This window comes from Anopheles coustani, chromosome 2, assembly GCF_943734705.1.
Source record: "Anopheles coustani chromosome 2, idAnoCousDA_361_x.2, whole genome shotgun sequence".
Lineage (NCBI taxonomy): Eukaryota > Metazoa > Arthropoda > Insecta > Diptera > Culicidae > Anopheles > Anopheles coustani.
In genome coordinates this window covers 49,401,579-49,428,645 of record NC_071289.1, presented here as the reverse complement: position 1 = coordinate 49,428,645, position 27,067 = coordinate 49,401,579, and the positions used below count along the sequence as shown (strand labels likewise).

General features: G+C 41.3%; 1 protein-coding gene and 1 long non-coding RNA gene across 2 annotated transcripts; both read right to left on the bottom strand.

Moving 5' to 3' along the window:
• Positions 1–403: 403 nt before the first annotated feature.
• Positions 404–16,373, bottom strand: LOC131264533 (uncharacterized). Its single transcript, XM_058266824.1, is given in 5 exon segments — positions 404–426; positions 429–1,042; positions 1,160–1,556; positions 2,641–2,808; positions 11,462–16,373. Coding segments are annotated over 5 exon segments (6,114 nt in total).
• An 8,566-nt stretch (positions 16,374–24,939) lies between these two features.
• On the bottom strand, positions 24,940–25,323 carry LOC131265938 (uncharacterized). Its single transcript, XR_009178349.1, has 3 exons — positions 25,237–25,323; positions 25,061–25,165; positions 24,940–24,977 (listed from the first exon to the last, which is right to left on the bottom strand). It is a non-coding gene; the product is annotated as an uncharacterized LOC131265938 (long non-coding RNA).
• Positions 25,324–27,067: the final 1,744 nt, after the last annotated feature.

Here is a 27,067-nt window from a genome sequence, read left to right as displayed (position 1 = left end):
CACTTGCTCCAAACATCTCGCTCCCGATTTCACACAGCGTTTGAGGTGTTGTAAATGGTTCTCAAAGCAATACGCTGAAAAATTATCAAGCGGTCCATGTACCACAACGTCTCCATGCACGTGATGGAGATTGTGGACATTGCTTGTCAAATGGGATCGACTATAGTGGGTCTTAAACTCCTTAACAAATTTTGTAAGGAGTCTTCCCGCTAATGGCCAATAGCGTTTATGTGCCGATGATGAAAATATCGTCACAGCGCTAAAGTAGAGCAAGTAGTGATTATATGCATCCAAATACATAAAATCTCTGTAGACCACAACACTGATATAATGAAGAAAGGACCTATACTCGGTTCCTTTCCAAAGCGGGACATGATCGAGGGACCGAAATGGTCGGTTCACCTCAGAAGGAAGCAGTGTATTCGAAATGTACGAAGACACGCCGTCCTTCTGTTGGGAGGACCACCGACCAAAACGCTCAAAGGTGTTGTTAAGCAACCCTTTGAGAATTTTGCGGCTAACTCCCAGATCAATCAGATGGAGACGGTCGCTAACTGGAAAATTGACTATCATATCTACATTTTTCAAGTCTTCAAGAGGTGTCCGTATTCCCTTATGGTGGTCCTTGTCTTCTCTAGCCCGAAAGCCAGCGTCCGTACGCAATTCGGCATGCACGGAGTCAAAGATAACTTTATTTTCCGGTTTGATGTGTACTCCTAGGATGGTACACTTTGTGCAACCATGCTTGGCGGAAAATCCCATCACTGATTTTATGTATGACCGTGCTGGAGAATCGGCGATAAATGCACTTATGGACAAATGTACTTCTTTATCGCCGAATTTCAAGCCTCTTTCCATAAGAATGTTCATTTCCTGAACAAACGGCCGCAAAAACTGTTCGACACTCTCCGGTTTTGTTTGCCCGCAGAAAATAGCTACGGGCATAACCGGAGCGTCTGGCAATTCTTCCACTTTTATAAGAACTGGCCAAAATTGAGTAGCCGAGCTCTTAAAAAGTGGAAGCCCGTCGACTGACACTTGGATGGTAAAATGTGATACTTGCGGGATGATATCTCTAAAATAGTTTCTTAGAACCGTCTCCACCCCTTGATACCACAAGTTTCCACCAACAATCGGTGCTAACTGCTTTCCGACGTTGGTGGGAGTTTGGAGGAATGTTCGTGAGTCGCGTGGAAATTTCAATTTAAGAAATTTCCAGCACATCACCAGGAGCAGGCTAGCTAGTTCACGGGACAAGCAAGAAATAGTTAAAAAATGTCTTAACGCTTCCTCGAAACTAGCAAAGTTATTGAGGAAGTGATATTTTTTGTCCCAGTAAACATCGCTTGCATCTTCATGATTGCTATCTACTCTAACTTGGTTGTTATTTTCCCTATCACTATTTCCTTCGCTAGCTCCTACATTATCTTCCTGAACTATTCTATTACCACCACCGTTTAAACTACCACCATTACCACCATTACCAGTACTTACACTTTGTACAATATTTACAGCGTCCGTTACCATCTGGTGCGAGTTCGAATCATCCTCATCATCTAAAATAAAAATAAATAAAGGAAATTAGAAATCGTTTTTGTTGAATGATAGTAAAAAAGTTCAATTTTGGCAATAGGTATGGAAAAAAAATGGAACGATTTCTACAGCATGCACAGTTAACCTGAGGAAACCTGCTCGATAGAAACCTTCGAAACGGTTTTAAACTGGAAACGGGATTTGTCATTAGCAACGCCAAAGAGTTTGATGACCTAATGAGTCTCGAAACATTATATGTTAGCTTAGTTCGCTCTACGCTTGAATTCAATTGTGTAATTTGGCTCCCGCACTTTGACTATTCGCACGATGGAATTGAAATCATCCGGAAAAGGATCACGAGGATGGCAATACGATGGCGACCTTGGCGAAATTCATACCCTTCGTATAACTCGCGTTGCCTGCTTCTTGGACTGCAAATACTCAAAAAACGACTGATAGCACAGGCAATGTTTGTGGGTAATCTGATTCTGGGTGAGATTGATGCCTCAAACCTACTAGAAGTATTTAACTTTAACGCACCTTGTAGACGGCTTCGTAATACGGATTTTCTATGATTTACCTCTAACAGTACGCGTTATGGTCAGTTTGCTCAAATGACCGTTATGAGTAATACTTGTAATAGAGATTACTTCGCTTTCAATTTCTTTGATAACGCTAATACTTTTGAGCGTCGCCTAACAATGGACCCGAAATTTTATAAGTTTGATCACGTGCGTCTACACTAGTTTTAGTTTTAGTTGTAGTTTTAGATAATCATTGGGACTTTGTTCGGTCCGTTGAGTGTTACATTATAATAAACAAAAACCGAGGTTTCGATAATCCTCTCACAGTTCGATGCAAGTTCAATCTTCTAACTGTACTGAAGCTCTAATTTACTGAATCTACCACAACTTTACTGGATTAATCTAGCAGATTAAAAATTTTAAATTTCAAAGTTAAGTAAGTTAAATTTAAAATTTTAAAGCAAATGTTTACATCATCATGGGCCCCTGTAACCGCGCTTATTTACCTAGTTTCTTTTAAAATTTTTCACTAGTGTTTTCCTATGCTAGGTCACTTCACTGGCACTATAAAAAATTTACTTACCAAGTGGCCATCGGAACGTTGATACTCCCGGAGGTAGGCGAAGCTGCTCTGTAAATTTTCCGGATTCCCATTCGACGTCTATTTCCTCGTTAACCTCCTTCAGTAATTCGTCGGCTCGCTTCTCCACAGCACGTTTGCGGCTTCTGTCCATTATTATTTCCGTAAAATCTACAAAAAACAAGGCTCAGAAAAAACAGATTAGTATCCGATCGAAAACAAACTTGTTTTGAAAGCAAAGCCGTACTCACGTGCTTCCCGCCAAAACAGTCAGTCAACACAGGCACTTACACATTTGCGATGAAGAGACTCGTGTATATACACGAGTAGACACACCGCGGCCGGTGCAAATAAATTCTAAGTCCGAAAGTCTAGGGCAGAGACGGTCGGAGACGGTCGGAGACGGGTGAGACGTATACGTGACACAAAATTATGAGTTACTTGAGTACCCCTCTGCCACCTGGGTGGTTTGCTGTGTCTCTCTTTACTGTCTGGTGTCGTGATCTCACGGATTATTTCTCTATTTCATTATATTTCAACTTCCAAATTCAACTACTTGTTTCATTTTCACTATCCACTCTCGTCAAATTCAATCACAAGACTGATGGTTCAACCCTTTCCGTTTTTCAATGTCTACTTTGTTCCCTCTTTTTCCATCTGCAGTTCCATCTCGGTTCAGTAGTAGGCCATCGCTCTTCTAATTTTCGTTGCCAACTATCTAGCGATTAATTTCATTTTTAATTTTTCGTTGCCTCGCATTCATAATTCATTCGTTTATCAATTCGTTCATTATTACTATTTTTCTAATTATTCATCTAGCTCGGCTCAATCCCTACATCCTCCACTACCTCTACTCTCCATCGCAATCGTGATACATAACCGTATCCTGTTATCTCTTTGTTATTTAATTATTCTTTGCGGTTCTGTTAGTTGAGCACTGCTAGTACCATTCATGCAATTACTATCGGCCAATGATGCAATTTAATGGCTTGCTTCCTAATTTGTTTTCCGAACCGTTCAGATTTTTACGTTAATGTTCCTAGTAAGCGGGTCCGAAATCATTGATGATGATCACCTTTGTATCTTATTCGATAGTGTATAATATTCGCTGGAGATAGTGGAGTAGCTCTTAGTCCTTCGTGGTAATAACTTCACTACATAATCTCCTTCTCTTAAATCGGGTTCTTTCGTCTCGAAATCTTCGTACGCAAATATCCCGTACGAAGAAAATGCTCCAACCGTTTCTTCTTATCAATCCCGACTGCTCCAAAACTGAATAGTGCTCGTGTTTTCGGGATAATTTCGGCAAATACAGAAACTTTAGCTCGGTCACGATTGAAGCTACCGCTAAGATTTCGTCCATTACATCGTCTACTTTCGATTGTCGCTTTGTACCTTCGAGCCAAGCTGCAACTTATGCAACAATAATCCGCTCAACCATCGGTCCACAATTGGTAAGAATTTAGTAGATGGATTCGTTGGCTTCTTTCATTCACGAAAAATCATCTATTAGTTGACTCTCTAACCTTCAAGCGTGTAAGGTATTTTTCTGTCCTTGATCGTCCGTTGGCTCTTCGATCCAGTCGATAAAGTTGATCTGCTTTTTGCGTAGAACTTTCAGCTACAATTTCTCCAACAATCCGCTCATCCGTCCGTCCACGATTGATAATAATTTAGAAGACCATCTCGTTGACTTCTTCCGTGGAAATTCTCGAAGAATTAGCTATTCGGTGACTCTCTATCCTTCAACTCTTGTAGGGCCTTTTTCTGTCCTTGATCGGACGATCAAGGCTCTTCAATCCAGTCGTTAAAGTTGGTCTGCTTTATGTGCAGAACTTTCAGCCGCAATTTCTACAACATCATTCCAATCATCCGTCCATCCGCGATTGATAATAATTTAGAAGACGGTTTCGTTGACTTCTTCCATGGAAATTCTCGAAGAAATAACTATTCGTTGACTCTCTGTCACTTAAATCATGTGAGGTATAGAAAATATGACTATGTGCTCTCGAACATGCTGGAAAAATTATCAACAGTGCTGGAAATATTGAAAATGGGCAAACATAGTAACATGGACCGGCAAACCCGAGCAGCGTATTTGAACTCCTTGATCAGCCGTCTTCAATCCAAACGTTAAGGATGATCTACTTTTTGCGTGGTTCTTTTCAGCTTTGTTAGCACCGAGTTACGCCGATTCTCAGGTTTGACTGTGTTGGTGGTGATGATGAATAACGCCGTGTTCCCGATACCATCCTCAAAATTGAAGCTTCTTACGACATATTTGTCCACTAGAAAAATTCTCGAAGGATCCGTTTCGTTGCTCCACATCCGACATATCCGCGATGTACAAATACATAACGAAAAATAGTTATAATTTAAAAGAATGAATAACAATTGTTTCCCTGGGGTTGTATTCCATTTAGGAACACAGTTGGAATGTGTAACGTTCCCCATAGGGAATTTCTTCAAACACCTATTCCTTCACTTAAATAAAACTTTAGAATCCTATGTCTTCCTCTCAGGGAATCTCTTTCCGTATGAATACTTCCTCTCAGAAAATATATTTACAAATGTGTCTCCTACCCGAATATGACTATCTTATGAACTCGGGGAATCTTTAATTTAAATTTCCATATTGTTCTTTCTCTCAGACAATATCCTCTAATCTTTACTATTCCTTGCAAAGATTTCCTTCAACTCGGAAAAGATCCTAGTAACGTACGTGTTCCTTTCCAAATATCTTTTATGTATCAACTCTTCCTCTCCTCCTCACCATTGTTATTCTTCCTTTTCTATAAACTCAAAGAGGACTTAGTAATCAAACCATTCCTCTCGAAGGATCGTTTAATCAGATCGCAAACACACTTAGTAAAGTGCCGTTCCTCTCAGGAAACTTCATCGAGGATTCCACTCTGATAAGCACTTAGTAAAGGAGGTCTTCCACCTCATTGCATCTGTACCGTTCCTCTCAGGGAACTTCATAGAGGATTCCACTCAGATAAGCTCTTAGTAAAGGAGGTCTTCCACCGCATTCCAGCTGTGCTGGTCCTCTCAGGGAACTTCATCGAGGATTTAACTCAGATAAGCACTAAGTAAAGGAGGTCTTATACCTCATTGCATCTGTACTTTTCCTGTCAGGAAACTTCATCGAGGATTCCACTCTGATAAGCACTTAGTAAAGGAGGTCTTCCACCTCATTGCACCTGTGCCGTTCCTCTCAGGGAACTTCATCGAGGATTTAACTCAGATAAGCACTTAGTAAAGGAGGTCTTCCACCTCATTGCATCTGTGCCGTTCCTCTAAGGAAACTTCATCGAGGATTCCACTCTGATAAGCACTTAGTAAAGGAGGTCTTCCACCTCATTGCATCTGTACCGTTCCACTCAGGGAACTTCATTGAGGATTCCACTCAGAAAAGCACTTAGTAAAGGATAAGCTCAGATAAGCACTTAGTCTTCCACCGCATTCCAGCTGTGCTGGTCCTCTCAGGGAACTTCATCGAGGATTTAGCTCAGATAAGCACTAAGTCAAGGAGGCCTTATACCTCATTGCATCTGTACTTTTCCTGTCAGGAAACTTCATCGAGGATTCCACTCTGATAAGCACTTAGTAAAGGAGGTCTTCCACCTCATTGCACCTGTGCCGTTCCTCTCAGGGAACTTCATCGAGGATTTAACTCAGATAAGCACTTAGTAAAGGAGGTCTTCCACCTCATTGCATCTGTGCCGTTCCTCTAAGGAAACTTCATCGAGGATTCCACTCTGATATGCACTTAGTAAAGGAAGACCCTCATTGCATCTGTACCGTTCCTCTCAGAGAACTTCATTGAGGATTCCACTCAGAAAAGCACTTAGTAAAGGATAAGCTCAGATAAGCACTTAGTCTTCCATCTCATTCCAGCTGTGCCGTTTCTCTCAGGGAGCTTCATCGAGGATTCCACTCAGATAAACACTTAGTAAAGAAAGTCTTCCACCTAATTGCCTCTGTGCCCTTTCTCTCAGGGAGCTTCATCGAGGATTCCCCTCGGATAAGCACTTAGTAAAGGAGGTCTTCCACCTCATTGCATGTGTGCCGTTCCTCTCAGGGAACTTCATTGAGGATTCCACTCTGATAAGCACTTACTAAAGGAGGTTTTCCGCCTCATTGCATCTGTGCAGTTCCTCTCAGGGAACTTCATTGAGGATTCCACTCAGATAAGCACTTAGTAAAGGAGGTCTTCTATCTCATTGCATCTGTGCCGTTCCTCTCAAGGAACTTCATCGAGGATTCCACTCGGATAAGTACTTATTAAAGGAGGTCTTCCACCTCATTGTATCTGTGCCGTTCCTCTCAGGGAACTTCATCGAGGATTCCACTCGGATAAGCACTTAGTAAAGGATTACTTCCACCTCATTGCATCTGTGCCGTTCCTCTCAGGGAACTTCATCGAGGATTCCACTCAGATAAGCACTTAATAAAGGAGGACTACCATAGTGACGATATTTCTACTACTTAACCTCACAGAACCAATCGGCAACCTTTCCAAAATTATCTGAATACCACAATGTAGAAGGTGTAGAAAAAGAACTTTAAAAATTCATCGATACAAAGACCAAGTATAGCGAACTTATACCAACGCCATTTCCCTAGCATTGTTTGGCGAGAAATATAACTAATCACTATTTTTAATCAATTTTCAATATTGACTATTCTCTCGACATGGGACGCCATCTCTGGGAACCTCTATGAATAACAATATTTCTTCTCAACGAATATTTCATCTGTGTCTTCCGCTCTGAGAAGTACTTAGTAATTGAGGCCTTTCACTCGGGAAATCTTGTATTCTCATCTCTATACTGAAATCTTTTATTCTTCTCTATCTCTATACTGAAATTTCTTATTGAATCTGATCCGTTTGCAAGAAATTTCCTCAATGACTCAGTCCTCCATGCTGAGAAAATCTTAAGAAATCGTATCTACTCTTAAGAAATCGTATCCATTGTCGTGATCGCCAGACATTATTTCTTCTATTTTTTATCTTTTTTTATTACTTTCTTTTCTTTTTTTATTTTCGCACCACTGTACTCTTCAAAGTCAACCGCAAGTCTGTCCTCTTCAAAGTCAACCACAAGACTGCCGCCCGCAATCGAGCTCGCGCTTTACCAGCTCGCCGACGCCGGTCCCCCTGTATTCCTCTTATTCGGTCCTTCTCTCTCAATTTCGCCCGTTTTTTGGCTAACACCCGCGTTTCTCTTCCTATCTCTTTCTCTGACTCGGTGCATCTCTTCCTATTTCGCCCCAACCACTACATCCATGTCTCTCAAAGACAAGATATGAAACTATTTTATTTTGCATACTTTACTACTGCACACAACGATTCCAAGAATATACTCCAATCCTCAATAATCTCGATACCTACGACACGGTGTAACTATTTTGCACCATAGGTTACGATGTAATGCTCTTTTTATAGCAACTAACCTCAAAGAACTAATCAACAACTTTTCTAATATGTCTCAAAAAAAAAAAAAAATGTGTTTCACAAGACAAAATTGTAATGAACCATGAAAAACTCATAACTTTTGGTTTAGTAGCCATGATATCCAACGAAATGAAACGATAACTTTATCTGAAGTAAAACTCCAATTAGAAAATAATTATTGCTTATCAATCTGGTCAATTTTCAGTCTCTATTCGTGTAAAACATTGACAAATAAACACTATCTTTCACAGAAAGTTTAACAAAATAAATTATTCCAATGACGTGGAAGCAATCCATCTTTGATATGAAACCACCATCTGGTTTCTTTCACAAACCTCGATATTTACGAAAAACTTTTTGTTATTGATGTTAACCTCATAGATTTAATTCTCCTTATCCTCAATAAATCTCACTCTCCGAAATCGCTATTATTTTAGCATTATTCGAAAGGCAATCGCTATTATGTTAACAACCTGATCAATATTAATTCAACGCTATTTTGCATCATTGTTTGGCAAAAGAAAAACCGCGACACATAATCGCTATTCTGTAATAAACTTTCCAATATGGGCTATTCTATTAATATGGTACGCTATCCTTACTCTGAGTAAAGAACTACAACAAGATATCACTTTCTGTCTTAAAATAAAGAAAAAAGTTTAATTATCACCACTCCCTTCAAATATTTCGCCATTATATTTTACCGACTTGCGCCATTGTCGTGATCTCACGGATTATTTCTCTATTTCATTATATTTCAACTTCCAAATTCAACTACTTGTTTCATTTTCACTATCCACTCTCGTCAAATTCAATCACAAGACTGATGGTTCAACCCTTTCCGTTTTTCAATGTCTACTTTGTTCCCTCTTTTTCCATCTGCAGTTCCATCTCGGTTCAGTAGTAGGGCATCGCTCTTCTAATTTTCGTTGCCAACTATCTAGCGATTAATTTCATTTTTAATTTTTCATTGCCTCGCATTCATAATTCATTCGTTTATCAATTCGTTCATTATTACTATTTTTCTAATTATTAGCTTATTTGCCCGGTTACACGGGCACTATGATTTTTTTTTTATGTGAAAGCTATCTTCTAGGAGGTGGAATATGAAATATTAGTTAAATATAACATTCAACGTTTTATTCCAAGTCCAGTTATCACTTGTACACTTGTCGTCCGAGTCACTTGTCGAACCATTGAAATCGGTATTGTACGACTTCATATCAATCTTAGGAAGCTTTGAAATACGTATTGCTAAGAAATGTGGATCAATTAAATCCTTCAGTTTCCTCGTGTTTGTCCATCGAAGTGAGCTCTGGATTTCGTTCTGGTTGATTTGTAAATCATGGTGATATTTTTGTTTTGTGTGTGACTGTATTTTATAAGAATTTGTATTTTGTATGTGTTTCGAAGCACTTGAAGACTCGTGTATGGGAGAAAACAGTTTTAATGAAATCCGCCATCACTTCTGTTGGTGGTGCTTTTTGTTTTTCTTTTTTTTTGTTAAATTATACGATGACCATTGCTAGTTACCCGGTGTCGAGTATTTTTTTACTTGACTCTATTGAACGTATTTCATAAGGCCCGGGCCCGGTGCCGCGCGAAAATTTTAAATTGCTTCAAAACACAATTTCAACATGAAAAGTTTTTTGTTTATTCAAGTATCTTTACTCTTTCCCAAATCAAGCTGGTTGCTATAGCAATCAATGCAATGTAACTGTCGGTACTTTTTGTCAAAAGAAAATACGCTTCGATATTTTTGTTCATGCTTCATATTTGTGGACAAACTGAAAATACTAAACATACGTGGCAAGTTAGTGACTTCAAACTGAGAACCAAGCGCATCAGGACCGATCATGAAGCCGCTAATTCAGTTATTCTGTTGCGGGACTGTTGGTTTGGATAGTTTTCCCTATTCCAGCAGCAGGTTACTGGTTGCATAGCAAACATGCATGCAACTTGAGATTGCGTGAGTTAACGTTCCTGGCTTTCGGGGGTGAAATCAATCACAACCAGGTTCTTTGAGTTCTGCGTCTTTACGACGTTTATTATTCGACTGATGTACTGAGAGTGATGTATACATTGCTTGACTAGCTTTTATATTATTCTATAAGGTACAGCTCATGAATGTGTGTAAGCAGATATGTCTTATGCTTGATTACCAAAAAGGTATATACTGCCAAAATATGTGCTTAATGTAGCCACGGGTAGTATGCTCTGTATGTGTGGTACAGGTAGCATCCTGTAACTTGCCCCCCTCTAAAATTTGAGGCTCCGTACGAAAATATTCCATCACTGCAGGTGGATGGTAAGGCGTTTCTGAGGTTCCGATGTAGGTTAATAATTTTTTTGCTGCTATTACCTAATTCCGAGGTAAACATTGTGTATCCATCACTTTAAGTTTATAATTATTTGTTCATAAACGCTTCGTTAGGTTTGAAAATGTTTCTTGTATATCTCTGATTTCTTTTATAAAATTTTTAATAAATTCTCTGTTTTTCCTCTTCTTACCGTTAACGTTAAATATCTTTGCTTGATATTGAAGTTACTATAGGAACTTTTCGTTTATTAGTATTGTCGATTCCGATCATCTTACATTTGTTCATTGTTTCTTATTTCGGTATTTTTGTAATAGACTGATTTTTAGATACATTCTCTTCTATTAGTATACTCTTTTTCTTTTTCGTCTTTTGATTATCTTTGAGAGTAATTTCTTTTTCTACGCTTTCAAAATATTTGTTTATCAAAACATCTTTACTTTTGGACAACGCTGTTATTCCGATAGCTCAAGTCGATGGTTCAGCTTAGACTAAAATACATTTATTGATGTAATCTTACAAGTTATCTTAACGCTAGATCTTATCTCACAAACACTTATTACTTATCTATCACTAACATATCTACTACTGGTAACATAATTATCTTATGCAAAGGACTGTGCTACTGGGGCATCCTTTGCCTACTTTACGGCGCTAACATCCCGACCACCATAAAAATTCAAATTTTTATAAGCTATTAACTATTAACACTGGTGAACCTTTCCTTCTTCCTTTCTGTTGCCCTCAAATGGAAGTACGCATAACTTGGCAACTGGCCTTTTCACCTTATCGGACTGAGCTGTGCGCAAAGTAACTACCCTGACTATCCCGTCCTTCCCTGGGTGCACTTCTATCACTCGTGCCAATGGCCATTTGTTTGGTGGTATGTTGTCATCACGAATGATAACCATTATTCCAGGTTCTATAGCCGTCGCAGGCATCCTCCACTTATTCCTAACGTGCAGCTGATGCAGATACTCGGATCGCCATCGAGCCCAAAAGTGCTGAAATCGCTGTTGAATCACGCGCCAATGATTCAACCTGCCTTCTGGAATATCCCGCAGATCAATATCCGGGACCTGCTGCATATTTGAACCCGTGATAAAGTGTCCCGGTGTAAGTGCTTCCAAGTCTGTAGGGTCATCCGACATCGGAGTGATAGGTCGCGAATTCAGGCAACCTTCTACCTGCGCCAACAGCGTGACCATATCTTCATACGTGGCTGCTGCGTCTCCCAATACACGATGTAGGTGACGCTTCATTGACTTAACCGCTGCCTCCCAAAGTCCTCCGAAGTGGGGAGCTCCCGGCGGAATGAAACTCCATTTCAAACCTCGTTCGCTGCTCCAAGTTGTTACCTCTGCCTGAAATTGAGAGGAACTAAGCAGATCATAGAGTTTACGCAGTTCGTTGGCGGCTCCCTTGAAGTTGGTGCCATTGTCGGAGTGCAGTTCAGCCACTAATCCTCGCTTCGACACGAATCTTCGGAGTGCCGCTATGAAGGCTGCCGTGGACAGAGAGGAAACCAACTCCAGATGCACTGCCCGCGTAACGAAGCACACAAACACTGCGATGTATGCCTTTGTGGGTGCTGCCTTCCTATGACCGCCCTTGATGTACACTGGGCCGCAGTAATCCACACCCGATATGGCAAACGGTCTCGCTTCCGCTACTCTTGCTGCAGGTAACTCTCCCATTGGTTGCACCACCAGCTTCGGCTTATTCTTGAAGCAGCTGACACACTGCCGCTGCACTTGCCGAACCACTGACCTCACTCCCATGATCCAAAATCGTTGTCGTAATGAGGTCAACATCAACTGTGGCCCAGCATGAAGCAAGTTAACATGGTAATGTAACGCCAACAACCTCGCCAACGGATGTCCTTTGGGAATTATTATGGGATGCTTTGCTGCCTCACTCATATGCGCGTTCTGAAGCCGTCCCTTGACACGAATCAATCCATCTTTGCCCAGAAATGGATCGCAGAACCTCAAGCCCGAAGCACTCGGCAAACTCCTTCCTTTCTTCAACGTGTCCAGCTCTGCCGCCAACTGCTCCCTCTGTGCCAAGCGGCAAAGCGTTGACTCCGCCTTCCTTAAATCCTCCGTGGTCAACGGTGCCATTTCCTCTAACGTTGGTTTTGCATGCGACCTTAGAGCGTGGAGATATCGCTGACAATATCCCACAACTCTGCGCAGCTTCGTGTATGTGGAGCACAGGGAGTAGAGTCGGTCACTAAAGTTCTCTTCGTCAAGCGAAGAGGCTAGTACCGCTGTTGCTCGTTCTTCTCCTGTAGGTTCCAATGCCTTTGCATTGTTTGGCAATGCTGGCCACGATTCTTCCTCCAAGGAGAGCCATGTTGGCCCCGACCACCATTGCTTGGTGTCGATAAGTGCCTCCGGATCCACACCTCTAGACACCAGATCCGCCGGGTTCTCGACTCCCGGCACGTGTCTCCATTGAGCTCCTTCCGCGTTCCGCTGGATCTTTGATGTGCGATTCGCTACGAATGTCTTCCAATTTCCATGAGGAGAATTCACCCAATGCCACACAGTCATGGAATCCGTCCATAAAAAGGCAGGTACTTCTTCCGGCAGGACCTTCTTCACTAACCGATATAAGTTGCTGCCCAAGAGCGCTGCACATAACTCCAATCTAGCGATCGTTATCTTTTGCTTCAACGATACCAACTTCGATTTCGATATAAAAAAGTTCACTGTCGCCTTTTCGCCAACTTTCTGACAACGGATGTAACAACAAGCTCCATACCCCCTTTCCGATGCGTCGCAGAATATATGCACTTGTTTTTCCATACTGCTATCCGTTACCACTGGTCTTGGAACTTCTATCTTTGATAGTGCCGTAAGTTGGGGAAAGAAGGCCATCCATTCTGCAAACAAGCCTTCTGGTAACACATCGTCCCAGTCCCAGCGTTTTCCCTTGGCATCCTTCAAAGTTACTATACGTTGCAAAAGCAGCTTTGCCTTCATCTTAACAGGATCGAGGAATCCTAATGGATCATATACTTTCGCGAGGCATCCCGATACCTGCCGTTTCGTGCGTAGGGTTTCAATCTGTGGCGGTAGCCTAACTTGAACACTCAAGACGTCCGACGATGTGTTCCACGACAAGCCCAATGTGGACACCGTACCTGTAGGCTCCGTCCCAAACTCATAATTTCCTGCCTTCGCGATGTGCTCTGGTGTGATTGCTGCAAGTGCTTCTGGCTCATTGGAAGCCCACTTGCGGAGGCCAAACCCTCCCATGCTGAGCAACTCACTGAGCTCCTTTACCATGTTTCCCGCTTCCTCTATGGTCGCTGCGCCGGACAAGATGTCGTCAACATAGAAATCATTCGCGCAGCGTGACGCCATGGGAAACTGATGCCCTTCATCTTCGAAAATCTTAAATAATGTCCTGATTGCTAGGAAGGGTGCACACGCGGTCCCATACGTTACCGTATTCAGAACGTAGACCCCAACTGGATCATTGGCGGTTTCTCTCCATAATATTCGTTGTAGATTTTTATCTTCTTCCGCCACCAAGACCTGCCGATACATTTTTTCTACATCAGCCACAAAGGCCACAGGCCTCATCCTGAATCTGAGAAGAATGACTTCTATGTCGTCTTGTAATCGCGGTCCAGTCAACAAAATGTCGTTTAAGCTTAGCCCGGTACCACAACGGCATGATGCATCGAACACCACTCGACACTTTTTCGTCAATCCATCAGTCTTCCAAACTGCATGGTGCGGTAGGTAAAACCGTGGCGTGCCCTCTGCCATCTTATCTTCTACATAAGTTGACACCTTTGTCATATGCCCTAGTCTGATGTATTCGGACATAAATTCCTTGTACGCGGCACCCAGGTTCGGCTCCTTGATCATACGCCTTTCAATGGCCGCTAACCTTTTCAATGCTGGTTGAAGTGAGTCTCCCAGCCTTTGTTCGAAGTTGGCTACCTTGGGCAAGTTAACGACATACCTTCCCGACTCGGTGCGCCTCGTTGTGTTTAGATAAAGGTTTTCACATTCCTCATCTTGCTCGGACCGTACACGTTCTTCCGGTATCGCTTCCAGACTAGCCAGCTTCTCAAATATTGCCCCAAGATCGTTGTCAGCCAAACAGGAACAGACGACCTCAGCTGCATCTTCAGAGACTCGTTCTTCCCTGCCGCATACAATCCAACCAAGGCTGGACTCCAGGAGCTTTGGCAAGTGAGGTGCTAACTTTAATTGACCTTGTTGGAGCAACTCGCCAAATAACTCTGCACCAATCAGAAGGTCTATCCGCTCACTCCGGAAGAATGCTGGATCTGCCAATATCAGTGCTTGGGGAATGTTCCAGGACTCCGTGTTCCGAGTTTGCGCTGGAAAGTTGGCTGTTATGTTTCGCAGCACCAACCAATTCACTCGAGACACAAAGGTTGACGCTCGTGATTTCATGGTAGCTACCACCATCGTCTCTGCCTTTAGCGAAACTGCTCCGATGCCGGACAAAGGTTTATTTAGTCGCCTTTTCTTCAGCTTCAACTGCTGTACCAACCGTTCGCTCATGAAGTTGGATTGCGACCCCTGGTCCAGCAACGCTCTAGCTGGAAATTCTCTACCTTCATCATTGCAAATCAACACCTGAGCCGTTGACAACCAAATCATTTTCTCTTGTGAAGGCTGCGAATCAACTGGAGCTGGTATGTACGTGGTGGCGCTTATGCTGCTCTCTGTTCTCGGGGTAATCGGATTGGTTTTGTTGCATACTAAGGTGTGATGTCGTTTCTGACAGTTTCCGCATCTTGACTGGGCCTTACAGAATCTTGCTTGATGCTCCTTTCCCAAGCAGTTGAAGCACAAAGACTCAACCTTCGCAATCTGTTGGCGCTCTGACAACGACATCTTTGCAAATCTCTCGCATCTTGCGATATGATGATCGGCCTTACACAACACACACCCTCTGAGCATGTTGCCTGTCTGAGCTGCACAGGACATTGAAGCTGGATACGGTCTTTGTGTAGGCTTTCGAGTATTTTGATGATCATGATTTGTTCCCCTGGTTGCCGGCCTCGTATCGATCCTGTTTTGCGTGTGGACGACCGAGTTTGTCAAAATCTTGATGCGCCGCTCACAAAACTCCATCAATGCCTTAAAGGTATCCGTCTTCTGCTCGGCTGCAATAAGTTCGAAAGCCATTAGTGTTTGCTCGTCGAACTTGTATCTTACCAGACTTGATAATGGGGTATCCCAGGAAGATACAGGCTCCTGCAATCTGTCCATCCCAAGCACTAAGCGCTTCGATTCGTTGACGATACGAGTCAATTCCTCCGCCGTTGCGGCAGCCATCGGTTGCAGATCCACCAACGCCTTGAAGTAGTCCCGTTTCAGCATCTTCGCATCATCAAACCGCTCCAACAAAGCTTGCCACGTACTGTTGTAGTTTCCTTCTACAAGCTTTACGTGGTCGAATAACCTGGCAGCATCTCCTTTTAGCGAAGCCAACAAATATTGCAGCTTCATTATGTCCGACAACTCTGCATCGTGAACCATTGCAGTGAAGCGATCCTTGAAGCTCATCCATTTTGTTTTGTCACCATCGAACGCCGGTAAATCGATTTTGGGAAGCCTCACTTGCGAATTTGTAAAACTTGCATTCGCCATTGTACTATTTGCAGCCGGCCTATGGCCGTCCGCCCCATCTTGCTTCTCCAACAGAAAGCCCTTCACCCGATGGAACTTCCCGTAGAAGGCTTGTTTTTCGGTCAAAAGTTCCACCGTATCACATTCTTCGTGTTCCGTTAGTAACTTTTCTCTCGCACTTTCGAAGTTACTCTTAGCCTCTTCCAACGAAATGAGGAGGCTGCTTATCTGGCATTGCTGGTTTTCGGTATAATTTTCGATGAACTCATAAAAAAAATCAACTCCCGCTAACTTGTCGTTGTATACGCGTTTCATCTGACGCACCATTTTGTCCGTAACTGGCATTTTCCTTATTGTTTCTGTTCCGAGAAATGTAAACCTTTATACACCAACCGCGAACTTTTTATGCCACACTGTAGCGTCGACTCAAATTCGCGCGCGCTTTGCTGGATTTGGTTGCCGCTTGACACGGTCGTTCACGTACAGGTCCAAAGTTCACAATTTCACCACGGCAACCACCACGAACTAGTGAATCTAACTACCATCAACTGAACTCAAACTCTTTCCGCGAATCAACTCTCTAACGCGGTTTACTCCGGATGAATGTTACAAGAATCCAAATTCGATCCGGTTCGAAGGACCAATATTCCGATAGCTCAAGTCGATGGTTCAGCTTAGACTGAAATACATTTATTGATGTAATCTTACAAGTTATCTTAACGCTAGATCTTATCTCACAAACACTTATTACTTATCTATCACTAACATATCTACTACTGGTAACATAATTATCTTATGCAAAGGACTGTGCTACTGGGGCATCCTTTGCCTACTTTACGGCGCTAACAGCTGTTTTATGTGATTTCATATGAGTTAGGGTTTGTTTATTATCTCCGCATTCTATTTGCGTAATTTTATCCGGAGCTTCACGAATCGGTTGGAATTTCGCTCGATCGAAATAATACGATTCGCCATTGTATAGTTCACATGGATTCTGCTCGTCAATATGCATTTGTCTTAATGACGGAGGATCCGTATTATAATTATGAGACTCCTTCGCTCTTTCTTCATGTAGGTTAGTTTGACTATTAAGTGGCATCACATGCTGTGTATGACTGCTCTGCAAACTTGATTGGAAACCGTGAGTAAACTCCGTTGTTAAGAGATTATTATTCACTTTTTGGCTAGTAGGAAAGTTGATATTTTTGTTATAGTGACTGTCTTGAACCAAAAGCAAACAGTTAGATTCATAATCAAGGCACATTTTATACGCAGCTGACAAAAGTGTTGGTTTATCTTTTCGAAAGAACATATTTGTGAAGAATGTACTACCCATTCCTTTAAACAAAATATTTATAACCTCACTTTGATAAAAATTCAATAGATGCTCTGAGTGCTGAGTATATTCAGGTTCTGTTCGCACTAAAATTTCAATTGCTTCGTGTACACTATGTATTATTTTGTAAAACGATCTTAACGACTCATGCGATGCTCTGTATAATGATTTTAATTCATCGTACAGGGTATTCAAACTCCTATAATCTTTAAAGTGAAGAATCAGATTTGATTTTATAGTCTCCCAATCATTCGAAATTAAACTTGTGCTTAAAATTGCCGCAGCTTTTCCTACAATTTTTCTCTTTATCGTTAAAAGCACAATAAGGTATAATGTAGACCAGTGATGTCAAACTCGTTTCACCTTGCGGGCCGCATTTTCTCCCAAAATAGGCTAGCGGGCCAAACCATATAATTGATTGGAGTGATGAAAATATGTTCTTATCAATGTGGTTTTATCTTAACAGTCAATCATGTTTTACATTTTCACATTTTTTCTTATTATATTACTTCTTATAAAATTTACAAATTTTGAGTAAAAGAGAGGGTTTGTTGCTCAATCGTTTTCCAAATTTTAACGAATTCAAATCAAGTTTATTGAAATATATGTTGCAGTACAACACTATTGTGTATTTTGTTAATGATTTTAGAAAAGTAAAGGTATATAATTACAATAGCTAACTTATTGCTCCGCATTTGTTAGTTTGTTTGGAATGGTCTTGTAGTTCATCACGTTTGTTTTCTATAAACACTATTTATCCACTTGTCTAGAAAAATCTGTGTAAAACCTTTGCTGCAAAGTTGCATATCACTTTCTTATTGAAATTGTTTAAATTGACATTCGTTCAGTTCTCTTGCAATTCGCAGTTCGTGAAAAAATTTACATTAAATATTTTGGTATTTGCTATGAGCCAATACTCAAGGATCCAAACTTTCGATGTAATGTTTCAAAGGCGTCGCGGGCCGCACCCAATGTTCTTGCGGGCCGCATGTGGCCCGCGGGCCGCATGTTTGACATCCCTGATGTAGACTGTCTGTCTAGCTTTGAATATATCTGCCATACGTCTTCAACATGGCCAATACAGGTCCATATGTTGCTATGTCCATTATATGTTGGGATGCTCTGAACAATATCAGGTACTCTACCCATTTCGATGAACTCACTGTGAGTTAGAGGTTTGTCATTTGATTGATCCATTCTCTAAGGATATCGTGTTTTGTTACTTTCAATAATTGTTTCGCTTGCTTCCGAATTTCTTCAACGGTGTAACATTAGGTTTTCGTTTCTGTATTAAAATTATGTGACTCACAGCAACCAGAGGAGATAGACCAGCATTTATAGTCTGGCCTCGTGGACTCGGTGTGAAACTGCCGACACGTTGGAGTGGTCCCGTTTGATGTTTCTACTAAGGGTCCTCGGCGTCCTTCTCGATGTAATCGCTGAAGTGCAGGTGGCGGTGACAAAGCGCAGGATAGATTTAACCAAACTTTCACTGTTTTTTTTTTACTGTACTGCCACTTCACTGTCCGAGTGTCCAACCTATTCGGGCGCCAGTTAATGTTCCTGGCTTTCGGGGGTGAAATCAATCACAACCAGGTTCTTTGAGTTCTGCATCTTTACGTCGTTTATTTCGACTGATGTACTGAGAGTGATGTATACATTGCTTGACTAGCTTTTATATTACTCTATAAGGTATAGCTCATGAATGTGGGTAAGCAGATATGTCTTATGCTTAATTACCAATCAGGTATATACTGCCAAAATATGGAGTGTGCTTAATGTAGCCACGGGTAGTATGCTCTGTATGTGTGGTACAGGTAGCATCCTGTAACTCGTGCAACATGAGGCTGTAACTTGTAAGCGCACTTTACTAAATTTTATAATTTATAGATAGATAGAAGATATAGATAGAAGATAGAAGATAGATAGATTCATCTAACTCGGCTCAATCCCTACATCTGGTAGGGGTCATTTTTCTGCTCACTCCTGGTCAGAGGCGATATACATTTGTTTTGATGCTCGTACACTTGTGCATAACGTCTTGTTGCTGCCATTTCGCTGTTATGCTTACAGTCCCTACATGGGGATTCCAAAGAACGACCTTTCCCGTTGATTGTTGCTTTCCAGCTATTTCCAACTGGAAAAAGCGAGGCGTTGCCCTGTCCTTATACCGGGCTCACTCGGTGGTTGATTGTGATGGGTAGGGAAAGGTCGCCTTAAACGTATTTCGTTATTGCTGCTTTTTCTAAAAACAAATCCTATTCTCTACAATGAATTTGTAGATGGCTTTCATGTATCTTACGTCTTTTTTCTTAAAACTTGTTTCGAATTTGTCTAAGTTAATCCTACTTCTTTGTCTTTCTACTCTATATTTATCACAGTCGAATACTTTATGTCTGCCAGTCTCAGGTACGCCGCATACATCACAGTTCCCCGACTCAACAATTTTCATCTTGTTGAGCCAAAAATTGCTGCAGTCGTGTCCCGCTAACGGTCTGTAGAGCAACTTTATTTCTTTGGCCGTTAGATTTAGCTTGTGATGCCACATCTTTTCCTCCATCACCTTCTGCAGTTTGTAGAACGTTTTTCCCTTGGTAGAGCTGGCCCTTGTATACCACTCATTTGTTTCCTGCAGCATTTGTTTTTTTAGTTTGCCTATTGCATCCTTTAATCTTCTTTGATTGAAGATGTAGGTACTGCATTTCGCACCTCTTTTTGCCAGCTTATCCGCCTTTTCATTCCCTTCTATTCCCACGTAACTAGGTATCCATTGGATGCTCGCCCTTGTATACACGCAGTTGTGCAATATATTCCCCGCAATTTCCTCCACAAAGTTGGCCCTTGTGGCATTGCTCAAAATATAACATGCTACCATGTTATTTGTGTACACCACTGGATTGTTAATTTGTTATACTGCAGCGATTTCCAGGGCTCTGTCAATCGCAATGAGCTCCGCTGTTCCTATCGATACCTCGTTCTTTAGTTTATAAGCGATTTCTTTGACCTCTGGCACATCTGGGAGTTGGATGTAGATTCCAATCCCACATCCTGTGTCTGTGATACTGGCATCTATGAATATTCTGGGGGGATTTTGGTCCTTTTTCCTCATGTGCTCAATGCAGATTTGTTTTATCACCTAAGGGTTTGCTTCCTTTTTGCTAGTTATTAGTCCCGAGATTCGTTTTCTTATCTCTCTATCACAGTTTTTCATTTCATTGTATCTTACTTTGCTAACCGTTTTGACGAGTTCCACATTGTCTAGAAGAGCCTGCTCCTGTACCGAGTGCCGTTTCCGGAATGATCATTTCAAAAGCTTTTCAAGCTGTTGTTCATTTGGCTTTGAGTGTTTTTAAAAAGATTTTATCATCTCTTTTGCCTCCAGGAATTTTCTCCTTATTGGTGATGGTACCTCTGCCGCCATCGCCATCAAGGTGTATATTGGGGTCGTTTTCGTACATCCTGTGACTTTGCGTAGAGACTGGTGTAGCAATTTATCCACCTTGGAAAGGCTTGCTTTTTTGGCGTTGCTCATTACTGTTATCCCGAACTCCATTGATCCCCTTATCATTGCCCTGCGTATTTGTATTGCCTTCTCTGGGCTTATATTGTTCCGCTTGTAACATATTATTTTTTATAATATTTAGTTTACTTTGGGCTCTTTGTATTTCTTTTTCCACCTGTTCATCGAATTTAAGTCTTTGGTTTCAGGTGATGCCCAGAAACACATGTTTATTTGTCGTAGAGATTATTTGTCCATTGAGTCTCACCTCTATGGCTGCCTCATTTCTTGGGAATGACATTAGTTTGGTTTTTTCCATATTAACCTCCAGTTCCAGCCATTTTATATTTTCTACAAATTCGTCCAGTACCTCTTGGAGCTCTTTTTTAACTGTCAAGGGGTTTCCTGACGCAATTATTGCGAAATCATCCGCGTATTGTATCTCGGGGTCCACACTGCAGCGCGACGTCCCGTTTCAAAAGTAGCCCAGTTTCGGCAGAACAATCGCGCAAGCCAAGCGCGACAGAGGTAGGAGAGTATGTGGAAATATGTATCACATTGGGGCGCAAACTCGGCTAAAATTTTTTATTGAATTTTGAGGTAGTAATGCATGATATTTGTTAAGCTACGTATGTTATGCACCCTGAGTGAGTTTGGTGCTTCCACATTTGAAATTCACTGAGAAAACAAACTTAAACAGACAACGACGATATTTTGGCCCGCCGTAGGAGGTATATATTTCCACATCATCTCCTACTCGTTGAAGAGCAGTTTGTTTACGTTTCGGCACCCGAAAAAACTTTGGTAAAAATATCAATTAAAACGGAGTTTGATAACTGAATTTCATTTGTGAATGCTAAAAATAAGTAGTACAACGAAAAATCCGATGTTTCGTGAAGAATATTGCTAGTTTTGTTCGCGTTTGTGTTTCGGTTTGTTTACGTTTTGTCCAGCGTCGGTTTGTTTTCGTTTCGAATTGACATTTGACAAGAACTAGCGTGACGTCGCGTTTTTCGCTGTTTCTACACTAGCGCGATTTGTGCGACATTTTTTTTGTATGGAGTTCGGCCGCCTGTCAGGCGACGTCGCGTTTCGTGACGGGACGTCGCGCTGTAGTGTGGACCCCGAGTATGATCTTAATCTTATTCCCACCATTATTGCAGGAATGGCATTGGCTGGTGTACACATTAAATAGGGTGAGTGACAGGACTTCCCACTGAGGGAGGCCATGCGACACCAACCTTATGACAGTTTGTTCGTTGACTGCTATTTGTAATCTTCTATTTGTCAATATTTTTTTTTTTTTATTTATTTATTTATTATGCTCTTACTGTCATTCGTTCTTGCCCGAGCGTTCTTGTGCCGCACGCAAATCTCCTCCAACCCCAGGAGCAGACACCGATTCGAATAGGACGGAATAGAAGAGGAGTTGTTAATCCGCGTAAACCTCCGCTGAATGCCCTCGAGCATGTTCATGGAGGTAACCCCTGGAGGAGACCAGACAACACAAGCGTAATCGAGGGCAGAACGGACCCAACAACAGTAAAGCGACTTAAGGCAGAGAGGGTCGCGAATCTCAGTCGCTGGGAAGCTTCACGTGTGGCTCCTCGGTAAACCCCTGGTCACAGCTATGCGCAACCGCATGCGGTGGCGTTTTTTCCCATTTTTTTTTTTTTCGCTCACAGCTGTTCGACGTCAATGAAACGAATGGTGTATGTTGGTGGTGTTTCACACTACTTCCACCATTATTTCAACCCCTTGTTCTACCGGCCTGCTACACGAGCCGCAAACTCAAAAACCGTATAAGTTTACGTCAAAATCTTTGCGGTTCGTGTAGCCGCGTTTTGCGGTACCAATTCAGTGAGCCACGCTACACGAGCCGCAAACTCAAAAAAGAGGTTTTTGTTTTTGATTTTTCAGTTAACTCAAAAATCTTCCTTCAAAGCAAACAAGATCTTATTTCAATGCACACAAAAAGTAAAAGATGGATAATCTGTTGATGAATGAAGTGTGGCTAACTACTCTATCGCGGGTCATCGAGTTGAGTACCCAAAACTTGCAACAACGCAACAGGCGTATTGTGCGTAGGCAAGAAGATGGCAACCGTTTGCTGGACAATACTGTAGCAGAGCAAGCAAATGAAACTATAATTAACTTTCTTCGCATGAAGAAGGAAGATTTTGATGTTTTCAAGTTACATAAAAAGTGGTAGTATAAAATATTTTAATCTTTATCATTAAACTTTTTGAAACTTTTGGATAAAATCAGTTGGTGGGCCGGACTTTGCCGACCCCTGATCTATAGTGAATTTATAATTGATATTCTAGCTATAAAATGACAAAATATTACTGTAGCTGCAAAATAAACACGTAAATTTATCACCATATGTTCGATTATTTTGTTTTTGAGATTTGTTATGTTTACATTTATTTCTTCTTCATCTTCTTCTTCTGGCGCATTTGAGTTTGCGGTTAGCTGCCAAAAACTACGCGGGTGCAGTTTTCAGCTCACGGAGCTGAAAAGTTTCTGACGCAAACTTTTCGGTTGTTCCCCTCTTTGCGCCGCAAAGTTTTTGAGTTTGCGGGTCGTGTAGCGGGGCTCCTACAAACTGCTAGAGCATTGCTCAGCACCCAAGAAGAAAAATATCTCTAGTTCGAGTTGTCAAATGCATTTACATTGTATGGTTCGAGTTCAACTTACATGCAATCTAATGGAAGACGTCAGTTTGAAATATTTTCGTCAATCCGGTTTCAAATCGAAACACCAAAGCATAGTCTATCATCTCTTTCTATTTCTCATTCTCGACTGTTCTATCTTGAGCTAGGTCTAACAAATGGCGGAAACTTTGAATAGTGGACTGTTGTGAACAAGTGCTTTGCTTCTTTCGACGACTCGAAATTTTCTATTTGTTTACTGCATCAAATTAAGAAATCATGATGCCTTAATATTTTCGTCGTTTGAAACAAACCGGAGCATTGTACCGGTTAGTAAATCGACGTGAAGGCAAATAAGATGTGTTGAAAACGAAGCAGCTTCCGAAAACGAAGGGCCACAAATGATAGGTAAGCCAAAGATTTAGCAGAATCTCAAATATATGATAATATGAAAGCGCAATTTGTTCATGAACTTTTTTGTTACATGTTTCAGTCCCTGAAGAAATATGTGAAGCTACAAAGAGTAAACTGATTTGTATAGCTATTGGTCATGACGAAAACAAATGTACATTTATCCCATTACTCCATACACTTGTAAATTGAATGCAACAGATTAAGAAAAATAAAGTCAACCAGATACTTATAATATAATGGTTTAATTATTAGCGAAAGTGAATTATTGGAGACTTCTTATAACATATCTTAATTTCAAAGCAAACCTTTACGATTACGACACGATGATTTTCTTATGTCCTTCATATGAACCCTCTTACTAGCATAACGTAATTTTTTAGGAAGAATTTTGTTACATATTCTTTTTGAATCGCTACTAGTTCAGATGCCTAGATCCTTCTAAATAATTCTATTATGTTTTTAAAAACTCTTAGTTCTATTTTGTTGGGTCCTGTTTTTGTTAATACAGTCCAACTTACTAAAGGGAGAAACTCTCTATCAAAAATTAAATCTATAGTCTCGTGTATTCTGTTGACTCTATCCGTTGTAGTTAAATTAGCTTCTAACCATTCGATCACTTTGTTGAGGTAATTTTCATTTTCTAGTAATTTTTCTCTTTCATGCAGATCTTCGGAAGACTTAATTATTTTAAAATCGAAGTTTGGTCGCCGTTGTATCCCTGCACCCGGTTTCACCATATCTACTAGAAGCTTTATTTGTGTTTCCTGGCGTTTTTGAGTCCGCTGAATGTCACGGATTACTATTGCAAAACCGTCAAATGCTGTTAAAATTTTATCTATTTTAGCTTCCAGTCGATCCAATAGGCCATTTTCTTCTTTGTGCTCATAAGTTTCTGAAATAGTTAACCAACAGTTCAATCTACAATATCATACAAATATTCTCAATGTTTTACCATTTTTTCGATGAGCGGTGTTGGAAGTCGATACAAGAGTGGTTCTTATGGTATTGTGGCTCGGTTTCCAATTGTGCTAAAAAATTATTATATCCTTATCAAATCAACCCTGTAGAATACTTGTGTTTCAATAAAATTTAAAGATGAATTTCCACTTACCTTTCGCTATTGTACCATCCGTATAAACTACTGGACCGCTTTTGTTGACCACGGTTGTAGGTTTAGGAGCAACCGGTGGTTACAGCGTAGCTGGCAAAGACGAGCCTTGAATGAAAAATTAATATAATTACTTGCACACATTCTAGTTCAATAATACTTTTAATGCTTCCAGTTACCATTTGCTGCTGGATGACCCGTGAAATTCAGTAGACGCAATTGGCTTGGCTTGATCACGAATGTAGGTTTTGGTGCAACTGGTGGTTTCATCGCCGATGATGTTGAGGAACCTTAAATAAAAATTAATATAATCACTTGCACACATTCTTCTTGTATGTTGTATTTAACGCTTCGAATTACTACTTGGTTTTGAAGAATCCGAAACTGTAATTCCTTGCGATCGGCATTGCTAAACGTTTACTTCAGATAAAACTCGTTTCCCGCTAGGCAATTTCGAGCAAATCGTCCTCAAAAACGTCCTCCATGACACAAACATCGAGCAGTTTTGTATGGTGAGGAGGACAAGGAGGACGATTGCTCGAAAAACGTCCTCCTTTTGTTTCATCCCCATACAAAAATGGAGGACGTTTGTTCGCGCGGAGGACGTTTTGAGAACGATATTTCGAGCTGCCTAGCGGGTTGTGGGGCAATTGATCCATGGCACAGTTTGAAACAAAAAACACAGTTTTAATGTAGCCCGTCAGCGAAGTCAGCCTAGCTACTTACGAAAACACGACGGTTCAACTGATCACAATGCAGCCTGCAGTAATGGGTTCTAATCCTGCTCCGGTAAGTACGAAACACTTTCATGTAAATAAACATTTGAGTAATAACTAACATATACCACTTACCAGTAGTAACACACACATTTGTAAATCACAGCACATCTGATAATAACCGACGGTAACATACGATGGAAAAAAGTGCGTAGTTGGAGCTGGCAATTCTTTTTTTTTTCATACAGTGCTGCCAGAGACGATCAAAAATTTTGACAGCGGGCAGTTCGAATAAGCGCTGCTGCTCGAGTGGGTTGTGACCATTAGTTCGAATTCAACTTAGAGGTCACAAACACCTCAAATAGCAGGGTTTTTTCTTCTTGGGCAATCAGCTGTGCCAATTACATAGAAAACTCAGAGCACATGACAAACAAACATAGGTCCAATAAGAATGAAGGTGATAGCACATTTGAGGCATGCTCTTTTTGCACACAGCAGAAAGCATTGAAAGAGAATCCTAAACACGCGTTCAATGCATATGCCTTCCGCTTCACGCACACCATCAACCGGTTTTTATTCCGCGTTAACCACAAATGCATGACCCAATGAAGAAGAAAGAGCCAGGGCATAGCATAAATAGCAGCTATCTTGTTCTTGTCCACCGTAGAGGGTTGCGGAGGGGATATTCTCCCTACCCCTCGCCTGTAAAATGAACTGATTCGAGCAAAACCGTTCGCAGGGCCTAGACGCAAGACCTTGCGGTTTCTGTACTAAAAAATAAAACGAGTTTAATTCTTGCCGCAGACTCTTGCGTTTTTATATGTCGATAGTAAATATTGTTCCTAGTAGACTTTAATGAGATTGTATGCTCATATAAGTGGTATATTCAAACATTAAAGTATTAGTTTTGGCAAAAAGCTGTGTTCGTTTGACAGATCAAAAACGCAACCGCATGCGGTTGCGCAAAGCTGTGACCACAGGATAAGAACCCACAGCAGATAGTTCTTACCGAGGAGCCACACGTAAGCGAACGAACGCGTATACCTAATTTTTTTGGCCCGAGCTTTTTGCGGCAGTCGGTGGATACCATATTTATAAAGGGGTGTGCACACGTCGTCTGCGCGTTCTTCGGGCGCGGCTAACGCGCAGACGAAGTGTGCGGATTAGCTTCGGCAAAATCCGAAAAAAAACTCTTGCAGCGAGAACGAGCAGCAATATACTGCTTTCCTTTGCAACCGTACAGGAAGCAAGGTAAATTTGGTATGTTTACGCATACTACTTTACAAGTAACGTA